Raw genomic sequence first — 12,654 nt, forward strand, 5'->3', positions numbered from 1 at the left:
TTAACATCCTAAGAAAGAAAAACTATGCTGGATAGCAAACTCTCTAAGACTATCTTCAGATTTATTTTATGTGTTTGGGTGTTTTGCATACAACTCTGTGTCCCTGCTGTGCTCACAGAGGTATAAGAACTCTTGGGACTGGGGACTGCAGTTAGAGACAGGTGTGAGCTATCATCTGGGTGCTGGGAATCCAACCTGGATCCTCTTTTGTTGTTTTCTAGACAAGCTTTTTCTGTATTATCCTGGAACTTACTTTGTAGTCTAAGCTAACTTCACATTTAGAGATCTGCCTGCCTGTCTCTCCTGTGCTGAGATTAAAGGTGTGTATTATCATGCCCAGATCCCCAACCTCTAGGCAATTATAACATAGGTCCAATTCTCTCCTGTTTTTTTTTTTTTTTTTCTTTCTTCAGCATAGCCTCTAGGCTTCTGGCTAGGTCACGGTGTAATATATGTTTCACATAGAGAAAGGTTATCATATGTGTCTAAAATGATGTACAGATCTTATATTTTGTTCAGTCAAATCTCTCCACCCGGAAGACCATTTGTTTGATTTAAGCATCAGTGTGCAAGTGGGCTCTTGCTCGTTCACAGAGGTCAATGCAGTGTGTTTGCTAGAAAGGCAAGGCTGGACGGCCAGCGAGTCCTAGAGATCCTTCTTTTTCCACCTCTCCAGAGCTGGCCTTACACTAACATCAAGCCGGGCTTTTTACCTGGGTCACCCAGGTCCTAATACTTAACCCATTGGCTTTGAATTCCTAATCCTCCGGCCTCCACCTCCTGAGTACCATAGTTACATGCACACACCACTATGGCAATCTTTTTTCCGAAGGAAGTTCTGAGGAACGCAGCCACTGATGGCCCCACCTACCTGTGCCAGCCTACTCTAAGGGGAGTTTCAGACGGGATAGGTCTCGGCGAAAGCCTATTAGCCTCCCAGCTGCGATCGCTAAACTCTCCCGCGGGCCGCGTTCAGCAGAGGGCTGCCTCCCCAAGCGCAACTTCCGGGGCGGGCCGACCGTGGCTTCCGGCGCAAGGCCCGGCTCTCGCCTTGCTTCGGCCGAATGGCGGCCCCGCTGCTTCACACGCGCTTGTCCGGAGATGTGGCGACTGCGGCCTCTGCCACGCTGAGTGCGTCGCGGACTGGGTAAGATCCGGGCGGCCTCCGCCTGCGAGTGCAGGGCTCGAGCCCGGTGAGGGCGCTCGGGGCGTGCCGAGGGCTCCCAGGGGTCGGGGCGTGCGGGCTCGGCCTAGGAGCGCAGGAGCCTCTGGTCCCCTCTGCCCGGGCGAAGCTGCGTGGGCGAGTCCTGTCTGTTCCATTGTCTTCCACTTTTGGGGCACCCTTGTGAGACTCTAGGACAATCGTCTGCGCCTTTCCTCTTTCCTCTCTTGGCCAAGATGTGGACAGCATTTCCAGGGCTTTGGATATCCAGGGGAAAGCTGTCACTGGCGACCCATTGAATCCCAAACATTTTGTTTGAAATTTGTTTCTGCAGAAGCGAGCAGTAGCATAGTGGTTATTATATATTAGTATGTTATTTAAGCAGTGGAGTCCCCCCCCCCCAACATTTTAAAACTCCTATTCCTATAAAATATTTGGGATTTAACCTTTAGATTTTGTAAGATTCTGTTTAAACAAAGTAAACCTTGTAAATCATTTAGCAATATTGACAATTATTTATGAAGTACGTACATACTATGTTAAGAAGACACTGGGGGCAGTAGCTTATCCAGAGACTAACATTCTCACACTCAACACTGCTGGGGGTGGGGTGGGGGATAAGAGTTTCAGGTGTCAGTGAATTAAATGCTATGAAGAACTACAACAGTACAGCAGGATAAAGGGTGAGTGTGTGATGTTCTGGTGGAGAAGGCCTCTGACATTTGAACTCCATCCTTGTAAATATATGGGAAGCGTGAGTAGCAAGTGAAATGGGAACCAGCTTGACAAGTTTGAGGAATAAAAAGGACATCATGCTTTTAACAAATAATTGTACCATGAGGAAAGGTGGCTGGTTAAACAGGATCCTACAGGGTCAGTGTGGAATACGGAGGTTTTTTGGTTTTTTTCCCCCTCCTCCGTTTCTTTTCCTTCTCTTACTCTTAAAAAAATAAAATAAAATTTGAGATCTCGCCATGTAGCTTAGGTTGGGAGGCCTCAGCTTCCCAAATGCTACTTTTCTAAATATTAGACATTTGAGTTTGAATTCTTACTGTAAGTGCTTCAAGAAGACAGTTTTACTGAGTGGTGTGGATTCTTGGGGATTCTTGGACGCAGGGATCTCATTTAAGAAACTTGAGCCTCATCACACAAAATGATGGCTCAGCAATGTGTACTGTTTTCATTGTCATGAATTTAATAACTGGTATTCCTGGTTCTTCAGGCTTCCAGATATGCTTGCGTTAGAGAGTGATTTCTTCAACTCTCCCCCAAGAAAAACTGTTCGGTTTGGTGGAACTGTGACAGAAGTTTTACTGAAATACAAAAAGGTATGAGGAGATACTGTGTGGGGCTTGACTTAGCTTAGTTAGAGTTTAATAGGCATTGAATTTATAGAGCTGCCTTTGCCTTCTTACTGTGCACCCCCATGCCTGGCTCCACTAAACCGTAGCCCCCCTTTCTTTCTCTTCCCCAAGACAGGGTTTCTCTGTGTAGTCCTGGCTGTCCTGGAATTCACTCTTTACCCAGACTGGCCTCTTAACTCAGAGACTCGCCCACCTCTGGCTCCCAAGTACTGGGATTAAAGGGGTGACACCATTGCCCAGCACCATTTTATCTTTTAAGAAGCTACCTAAGCTTTACTGTAGAAGCATAAGGTAGAGATCTTGGCTTTCTGTTGGTTAAGTGGTTCTTCTAGATCCCATCACTGAAGATGGCATATAGCTAATTTGTCTTAAAATTCCCAGGTACAGCAACACATTTACAGAGACCCTGTCTAAACTCTGGGTGGCATTACTGTGCTTTTAATTCCTGCTTTTAGCACTTGTTAGAATCTGCTGCATTATTCAAGTGTCCACACCTGTATAGCTCTATGAGTGGCTGTTTACACTTCCCTTCTAGAGCTCTGATTCTATTAACACAAGCTCCTTGTTGCTTTGGTTGGTTTTCATTGCTAGGATCAAACCTAGGATAAGCCCTCCACCACTAAGCTGTAACTGCAAGCCTTGTGTTTTTTACTTTTTATATTTGAGATATAGGGTTGTATAATTGGGTGGCTTTGGACTTGCTTTCTGAATAGCTAGGATTATGGGTGTATAAGACAGCCAGGCCTTAAGAATGTGAATTCTTAAAAGGTTTATAGTTGGGCTGGAGAGATGGCACAGAGGTTAAGCGCACTGGCTGCTCTTCCAGAGGTCCTGAGTTCAATTCCCAGCAACCACAGCTCAAAACCACCTATGAGATCTGATGCCCCCTTCTTGCCCGTTGGAATACATGCTGGCAGAATGCTATATACATAATTAAATACATCTTTTTCAAAAAAGGTTTATAGTCTTGATTTTATTATAGTGTGGGATGTGTGGAAGTTTTATGGTTTCTTTTGCAATTCCATCAGATACCAAGGCATAATAAAAATAATTGTACTTTAATTTTCTCTTTTCTTTGTTTAGGGTGAAACAAATGACTTAGAGTTGTTGAAGAACCAACTGTCTGATCCTGATATAAAGGTAGTTTTAGGGTACTTTTACTGTGTTTATAATTATTTTTGTGCATGCACGCACACCCATGCACGCTTCAGCAAGGGTGGGAGTTGACTCTGTACTTCTACAGTGTGGGTTTCTAGGGTTGACTCCAGACCACCGTATTTGCACCAATGGTTTGTTCTCCAGAGCTCTCCGTGATCCTGTCTTATTTAACTCAGCAGTTACCAACCACGAGCAGTCACTTAATGGCTGGACCCTTTTGTTGTCAGAAGTAGGGGCAGAACTCCTGGCATCTAGTGGTTGGATGACTAGGCTGCCCCTTGTGCCTGTATTGTGACTTAAAGGCGGTGGACTAGAGATGGCAGCAGTGGGTACGAGCACTTAGTGTTCTTTCAGAAGATCTAGGTTCTGTTCCTAGCACCCACTTGGCAGCTAACAACTCTAACTTATTTTAGGGGATAAAATGAAACCTCTTTTTTGGTCTGTGTAGACATGCTGACAGAGCACTTATACCCATTAAAAATACATCTTAAGAAGAGTGAGGGAGAACCAAGAAGACTCAGTGAGTTGCTATCCAAGATGTCTTAGAGCAGCCTCCAATCTGAACTAAAGGACTGTCAAGATTCGCTATGATTTTGTTCCTGTTCAGTCTGCACTCTCCATTCCTCTTGACTTTTTTTTCATTTAAGTCAATTTATTACTACTCTAGTTACTTGGCAAAAGTTACCAGTGATTATATTTTTACCCCTGGTAATTTTTCATTTTCTTCTTTCTTGAGAGACAAGTCTATACACAGCCTTGGCTGTTCTAGAACTATGTAGACCAGGCCAGCACAAATGAGAGAGATCCTTCTGCCTCTGCATAGTGAGTTCTGAGATTAGGGGTTTGTGCCACCATGCCTGGCCTACCCCACTAATCCTCACACGCTCATTTCAGTGGGCATTTGCTAGCCTTATTCCGATTCAGCAGTGACACTGTTGCCCGCCCACGTACAGTGCTTCATATTCCTGTCTGTCTTCTCATTACTTAGCAGTTCACTGTGATCGTAGGTTCTTCACTGTATACTTATCTTTTCATAGGTTAACTTTGGTATTGAGTGTTTTTATTTTCTTTTATATGTATGAGTGTGTTTACTATGCGTGTGCATTACCTGGTGCCTGTAGAGGCCAAATGTTGTGAGCAGCTACGTGGGTGTTGGAACTGAATCCATGCTCTCTGGAAGAGCAACAAGTGTTCTTGACCACTGAGCTGCCTTTCCAGGCTGGATTTTTTAAAATAATTTATTTATGTTTGTGAGTACACTGTCACTGTCTTCAGACACACCAGAAGAGAACATCAGATTCCATTACAGATGGTTGCTAGCCACTGTGTGGTTTCTGGGAATTGAACTCAGGACCTCAGGAAAGCAGTCAGTGCTCTTAACCACTGAGCCATCTCTCCAGCCCACAGTCCTGAATTTTTAAAAACATTTCTTAAAGCTCTGAATATTTTTTAAATTTGATTCTTTTATTTTACTCAGTAGTCTTCCTGTGTGATCACTGTAGGCTTCGAAATCTACCTCTAACTTGGTAACTCTTGAATGCATGTGCTGTAGCTCCTGTGGACCCAAGACATTTTCCTTTACCAGAATTGTTAATGTGTTCCAACATGGTCAGGCAGACCCATTTCTTCCCCAAACCCTCTTTGTAGCCTTCTGAACACCAAGCTGGTTTATTGAGTAAAGCGGTTCCTGAGGTAGGAACAGTGTAGCCGGTGTGGGTCTCTCAAGTCTGAGTTCTTCTAATAACTATTCTTTAGATCCTGCTGTGCTGACTCATCTCTCCATGGGACATGCCTAGGCATGTCATTCCCCTACTTTAAACCTTCCTATCTATAGAAGAATGAAGATTAACCTTTAGTACAGCTGACAACACTTTTTCTGTGATTAGTCTTAAGAGATACTTCATGTTTTAATTTTGCCACTCTTAACCTGTATATCTATGAATGTCTTTCTATGTGTGTGTGTGTGTGGGTGTGTGTGTGTGTCTGAAGGTTTTTCTTAACACTTTATTTGAACATTGGCTCTGACAACATTGCTTCTTCCCAGGGTGAGTTCTTGCCCGTGTACTTTAGTGCCTTTGTGTAAAATGGAGATCAGTATTACTTGCTTGGTGGATAGTTGTGAGGAATACATGAGTTAATTTGATAACATCTTAGCACACTGCCTGGGCCACAGTTCATGGTGTATCTGTTTATTGCTGTATCGTAATCTACAAACTGCTTTATCTCAGATCCTCCTGAGATGTCAGCTGCTTTCAGCTTTCTCTGGTTCTCTTAAGTGTTTCCTCCATTGTGTCTGTTTCCAGGACCTCAGCAGATCTTTCTGCTTCCATGCCTGGCATACATGGCCTCTGTGCCCTGTATGGCTCTTTGCTCACTGGAGTTACTTACTGGCTAGTTCACTATCTGCTGGAGCCGAACAGAATTACTTTGTGGAATTTGAAAACCTGCTCTTCTCTCTGTTAGAAATGTAACCCATAAATATATTACCCTTTAAGAGCTCCTGAAGTATTAAGGCTTTGCATGATTCTTTTCTTCTGCAGTGTCTGTGTTTCACTGCAGTGTCTGTGTTTCACTGCAGTGTCTGTGTTTCACTGTACTGTCTGTGTTTCACTGCAGTGTCTGTGTTTCACTGTACTGTCTGTGTTTCACTGCAGTGTCTGTGTTGCACTGCAGTGTTTCACTGTACTGTCTGACACTGCAGTGTCTGTTTCACTGCAGTGTCTGTGTTTCACTGCAGTGTCTGTGTTGCACTGCAGTGTCTATGAGCAGATTCTTCTCACGCTTACTCAGTGCTGAGGCTACATCTCAGCTTGAACTGAGTCCTCAACAAACCTTTTTTTTTTTTTTTACTTTAGAAAATATATTTAGCTGGGCATGGTTATTCACACTTTAGTGCCAGGACTAGGGTGGCAAAGGCAGTTACAGGCAGATCTCTATGAGTTTCAGGCAAGCCTGTCTACCTAGGGAGTTCTTAGACAGCCAGGGCTATTTACAGAGACCCAATCTCAAAAACAAAATACCAAACTAACAAAAATTTACATATTTGTGGGAGAGAGAGTGGAGAGGCTTGTACAAACTACAGCGTGTAGATCAGAAGAAACGTTCAGGAGTCTGTTCTCTTCTCCCACTGTAGGACATGGGATCATGCTTGCTCAGCAAGATCTTTTACCTGTAGAACATCTCACTAACTTTCTCCCCTCCAAAATATATATATATGTATGTGTGTATATTATATTTGTGTGTGTGTGTGAAACCTGGAAGTTGAACTTGGGTTCTCTTCAAGAACAATATGAGTTGTCTAGCCTCAGCCCCAGGTTTCTGTATTGTATAGTAGTTCTGTGATTTTTGTAGTTCTGGGGTTAAGCCAGGCCTTGAGTACTGCTAACCCAGCACTCCTGCTGAGTCTTAGCAGATTCTTGGCAAGGTAGAAATGGTATCAGTTGTGCTGCCGTTGTCAGTGCTGTGTGCCCTTTGTTCCTAATCTGGGCTCACTGAGGCAGCAGTCCTGACTGCTCTTGTAGTTCTCTCACTGAGCCACAGCCCCAGTTTTTGTTTTGTTCTGTTCTTTTTGGGGCTTTGAAGATAGTCTTAGCTATGAAGTGTAGGCTTTTCTCAAATTTGTGCCCGCCCCCACCATTTCTGAATGTTGGAGTTACAGACAGGTGCCATTATGTGGCTAATTGGCTTTTTTATTAACAGGCTTACATTTTAAAATTTATTTCTTTGTGTGGGCACATGTAGAAGTCAGAGGACCACTTGTAGACTTTCTTGTGTATAGGTGTTTTTCCTTTTGTATATATCTTGGCACGGTATACATGCCTGGTGCCTAAAGAAGCCAGGGGAGAGTGTTGGATCCTCTGGTACTGGAGTTACAGATGGTTCTAAACCATGGTGTAGACGCTGGGAACTGGTCCTATGTCCAATGGTAGGTAGCCAGTGCTCTTGACTGCTGAGCCACCTTTCCAGTCCCTAGACTTCCTTCTTTTCATATTTACATGGCTTTTTGGTGGTCAGATTCAGGTTACCAAGCTTGTGTGGGAGTGCCGAACAGCAAATCCAGAGTCTCCAGCATGGTAGGAAAGAACACTGTCAACTGTCCTACATTTTACCTTTTGCATATTTTTGTTTGTTTTAATATGTATTTAATCTAAGTTGGTCTGGAATTTAGTACATAGTATTTCCCACAGGCTGAGACCACAGGAGTGCTCACTGTGATCAGCCTCTGCCACATTTTAGTGGAGCATATTTGTTTTTCTGATTTATCATTTTACTGACAGGGATTGGTGTGAAGTGGATCCATTTTTTTGTAGCACTAGTCAGCTTGTGACTCTTTTTACTTAAGGATGATCAGATCATCAACTGGCTGCTGGAATTTCGTTCCTCTGTCATGTACTTGACGAAAGACTTTGAGCAACTTATAAACATAGTATTGGTAAGTTCTTCATTTCACTGACGAGCAGATAGCTTTGTGGTTTGAAAGCAGCGTATACACCTTTCTTTGTCTTTGATCTCTAGAGATTGCCCTGGTTGAACAGAAGTCAGGCAGTGGTGGAGGAGTACTTGGCTTTTCTTGGCAATCTTGTGTCAGCGCAGACTGTCTTCCTTAGGCCGTGTCTCAGCATGATCGCTTCTCATTTTGTACCTCGTAAGTAGATGGGTTTGCTTGTAACAATGATTTTCTTCTTGTCCCCACCTCACTTGGCTTCTGCCCAGTATTCTAAAGACAGGAGTTTGTTGGGTTCACAGTCATGGCCTAAGGACATGTGGTGCTTCTGATGGCTGCTCCTTGGCAGAGCCCTGTGACGGCACACAATGGGCAGGAAGCATGTGGCTGCCATCCGACTCAGTTAATTTTGTTTTTGATGTGTGTTTGTGTGTGTGTACCCTGCATACAGGAATACCCTACAAGAATGTGTCGGATCCCTTGGAACTAGAGTTACAGGCATTTGTGCTGGGAATCTGCTCCTCTAAAGAGCTAACTCTCTTAACTACTAAGGGACCTTTTTATGTTTCTCACCTTTAAAAATACCTATTTATTGTTTATGCCCATGACAGAATAGAATAACAGATTTTCTTTTCCCTCCAAAGCCCGAGTTATTGTCAAGGAAGGTGGCATAGATGTTTCAGATTCTGATGACGAGGATGACAGTAAGTATGATCTTAGAACATGGGTCTTACATGATAAATATCTCTTAGGGGGACAGCAACATGATAGTTTTTGATAGATTTTTCCTCTTTCTCTTTCTTTTCCCTGAGACAGGAGGGTCTCACAGTGTAGCCCTGGCTATCTTGAAATTCATATGTGGACCAAGTTGGCCTCACATTCACAGAGATTCATGTGCTTCTGCCTTTGACTGCTGGGGTTACAGATGTGCACCATGACACCCAGCTTGAGAGACTCTTTTTTTGACATGTTCCTATTATGAGTCACCCACCCAAAGTGTATTACTAAAATAAATAGTGCTTCCCAACCCTCCTTAGAGACAACGCCTTATGTATCCCAGCACTGGTCCTGAGCTTACGTAACTGATTGGACTTGAATCTATGATCCTCCTACCTCCTGAGTGCTGGGTCACAATGTGTACTGTCTTGTGAATGTTAGGTACTCACTCTACCACTCCCCACCCCATGGGGCCTGGCCTCCAACTCAGCAATCCCACTGCCTCAGCCTCTGGAGTGTTTCCTTATATGCATGTGTTGCCATGCTTAGCTAAGAACTGGATAGCTCTTTTAGAAGAATCTGTGCAGGTGTGACGTAATTAATCCCTCCTTGGTTCTTCTCTGGCTGGTTACTGAGTTTCGGTTAGAAAGTGTTTTTAGCTTTAGGAACATGATTTTGCAGTTTTTAGTTTTGATTTTATACTTTGAATTTTTATTTTGTAGATCTTCCTGCAAATTTTGACACATGTCACAGAGCCTTACAAATAATAACAAGATATGTCCCATCGTGAGTATTTTTTTGTTGACTTTGAATTCTGGTGTTTGGATTCAGCCTGGTGCTTAGCAGGGTAGGGCTCACCTGGTGTGTCTGCCTGTAGTGTGCGTGCATCTTGAAGGAGAGAGATGATAAAGTGTAATAGCACCGAAACCTGGGTAATATGCTCTTTTATGTTGATAGCACATGCTGAAAATGGTGTTTCTATTTCCTGTTTATTATGTTTGTTATTTTAGACACGGTCTGTTTTTTAATATTTATGTACTTTACATATATGAGCACACTGTAGCTGGCATCATACACACCAGAAGAGGGCATCCGATACCAGCACAGGTGTTGAGAGCCACCATGTGGTTGCTGGGATCCGAACTTAGGACCTCTGGAAGAGCACTCAGCGCCCCCAACCTCTGAGTCATCTCTCCAGCCCCATGTTTGTTGTAGGCACAGGTGTTCTGTGTGTCAGAAGACATCTGTCAGACAAAGCTTCATCCTGCCACCTTGTGGCTGGAGCACAAACTCAAGATGCAAATGTTTTTCCCTCTGAATCATCTCATGCCTGTTTAACTGTTTCGCTTATATGTAACGTACACGTAGTGTTCCTGCCTCTGTTTTGTATAGAAGTTGATGTTTTATTTTTTCCTTCAATGGCTATGGTATCTAAATACTTTTACTGAGATCCTGGATGTACATTTGCACTGTGCAATAGAAATGAAATGCAGTTATGAAACACTTGGTGGGCTTGTGGGCTTCCCTGCGGTGTTACTTTTGTTAACTGACAGTGGGAAGGCGGGTTGGGGGATGGTGTACTGCATCCAGTACAGTTGGGAAGGTGGGGGCAGGAGGGTTAGGCACTCAGGGTCATTTTGGGATACATGCAGTTTGATGCTAGCTACATGAGACCATCTTAATAAAAAAAAAATCACAAGTTAATGATACTTTGCCTTTTTAATATACTTATACACTGATATATGTTTTAAAGTTTAAACTGGTCTGTTAAACTTTTGTAGAAGAAAAGCTTGTCTTTTGTTTTGCGTCATAACAAAATTAATCATATTTCCATGGAAGTTGTGTAAGGGTTTTCTCTGAGATCCCTTTGATTTGGGGTTGACTTGCTTGAGGGTGGTCAGGCGGATGGGTGGGCGTCTTTCTCTTATGTCCTTTATTGCTCATGGGATGCAAATGCCAACGTCTTAGAAAGTTCAGTTAACATGGGTTGCTTTTTTTTTTTTTTTTAAATAGAACACCATGGTTTCTAATGCCGATACTGGCAGACAAATTTCCATTTGTGAGGAAATCAGAGAGAACACTGGTAAGAAATCTTTCATGGAAAGATTGTTTTGTGACTTTATTTTATATGGTATTATTGTTAATTACTCTTTAAATTTTTAATGGTTTATCTTTTATGTACATTGGTGTTCTGCCTGTTTGTGTGTGTGTGTATGTGTGTGTAAGTGTGTCAGATTCCCTGGAACTGGAATTATGTACAATTGTAAGCTGCCATGTGGGTGTTAAGAATTGAACCTGGGTCCTCTGGAAGAGCAGCCAGTGCTCCTAACCACTGAGCCATCTCTCCAGCTTCCAGAAATAACTTTTTTGTTGATTGTTTCCACACACAAGAGTTACCAGGGACGCTGCAGGCGGAGCTTAGTGACAGAGTGCTTGCTCAGCTTGCATAAGGTCCTGGGTTCAATCCTCAGCACCACATGAGTAAATTAGAAAGAAAGTTAACGGGCTGGAGAGATGGTTCAGTGGTTAAGAGCACTGATTTCTCTTCCAGAGGTCCTGAGTTCAAATCCCAGCATCTGCATGGTGGCTCACAACCATCTGTAATGAGATCTGATCCCTCTTCTGTCTGAAGACAGCCACTTATTGTACTTATATATAATAAAGAAAGTCACGGGAAATTAATAGGGTGTTACTAAGTAGAAACGCTGACTGGGGATGATTAAATTAATTGTATTTAACATAGATAGATTTGAGCAGTGCAGCTTAGAAAGTTTTCTATTTATGTATCTAAAATAAAAAGTTATAATTGACGTTTTGCTTATGTTCTGAATCACTGCTGAGTTCATCTTTTTATGTCTCATGTTTAGGAATGTTATGTTCATAACTTATTAAGGATAAGTTTATATTTTCCAACGTTGAGGCGTGAAATTCTGGAGCTTATTATTGAAAAGTTACTCAAGTTAGATGTAAGTATCAGATCACCTATATTTTTCTCTATTTCTATTTATGGAACTTTTTAATTCTGTGGAAAACAGTCTAGTTCTTTGCTTCATTCTAGTCATACTTTGTAACTTGGCCTATTTTCTAGGAGTTGTAGACAGTTCAGTCTGATTAGAGACAAGGCGTAAACAGCCATCAAAGGCAGAGGTGCATTGTGGGAAATGCTGTGAGCTAGGCTGCCTGTTGGGACTGTACTTACAATATGGTGTGAAGAAGGCCCAGAATGAACACTGAAATGAGATGCTGTAAAATTCTTACGTATGTATAATATAATGAGAAGCAGGTCAGGCTTTGTTTTGTTTAAAGAAACAAAGAGGAAAGAGGCTGTATAAGATACATATTCCAGTTTAGACAGGTTTAGTTGTAGGTAGGGGCTAGTTGGAGAGTACTTACTGTGGTAGCTTGAATAGGTATGGCCCCCATGGACTTAGGTCTTTAAATAATTGGCCCATAGGGAGTGGTGTTATTAGGAGGTGTGGCCTTTTGGAGTAGGTGTGGCCTTGTTAGAGGATGTTACCTGGGACTGGCTTTGAGGTCTCCTGTGTTCAAGCGTAGCCCAGGTTAGGATGCAGTTTCCTGCTGCCTGCAGATCAAGATGTAGAACAGAGCTGCTGTGGTCATGTTTCTTCACAGCAGTGAGACACTAAAGTAGTTGTAGATAGAGAACTAAGAATAAGCTAGTGGAACAGTTCGGTCAGGACAGGACAGGAGTGGTCAGAAGTGGGGAGGTAACTTAATTTGGGGATGTTGGGAGGATCTGGAAGAAGATAGTCTGTTTGGTCAGTACCATCAAGGATGAGCAAAGTTAA

At 42.8% G+C, this 12,654-nt stretch overlaps 1 protein-coding gene across 1 annotated transcript in view; it reads left to right on the forward strand.

The window, feature by feature from the left end:
* The first annotated feature begins 1,044 nt into the window (after positions 1-1,044).
* The window catches only part of RRN3 (RRN3 homolog, RNA polymerase I transcription factor), a 29,890-nt gene continuing 18,280 nt past the window's right edge, over positions 1,045-12,654 (forward strand). The window contains exons 1-9 of the mRNA XM_080942485.1: positions 1,045-1,147; positions 2,385-2,490; positions 3,610-3,666; positions 8,027-8,116; positions 8,200-8,329; positions 8,773-8,832; positions 9,568-9,631; positions 10,859-10,928; positions 11,713-11,811. Of these exons, the coding sequence (XP_080798611.1) occupies positions 1,065-1,147; positions 2,385-2,490; positions 3,610-3,666; positions 8,027-8,116; positions 8,200-8,329; positions 8,773-8,832; positions 9,568-9,631; positions 10,859-10,928; positions 11,713-11,811 (759 nt within the window). The 5' untranslated portion in view covers positions 1,045-1,064. The remainder of the gene's footprint in view (positions 1,148-2,384; positions 2,491-3,609; positions 3,667-8,026; positions 8,117-8,199; positions 8,330-8,772; positions 8,833-9,567; positions 9,632-10,858; positions 10,929-11,712; positions 11,812-12,654) is intronic.

This window comes from Micromys minutus (genome assembly GCF_963924665.1).
Source record: "Micromys minutus genome assembly, chromosome: 31".
Taxonomy (NCBI): Eukaryota; Metazoa; Chordata; class Mammalia; order Rodentia; family Muridae; genus Micromys; species Micromys minutus.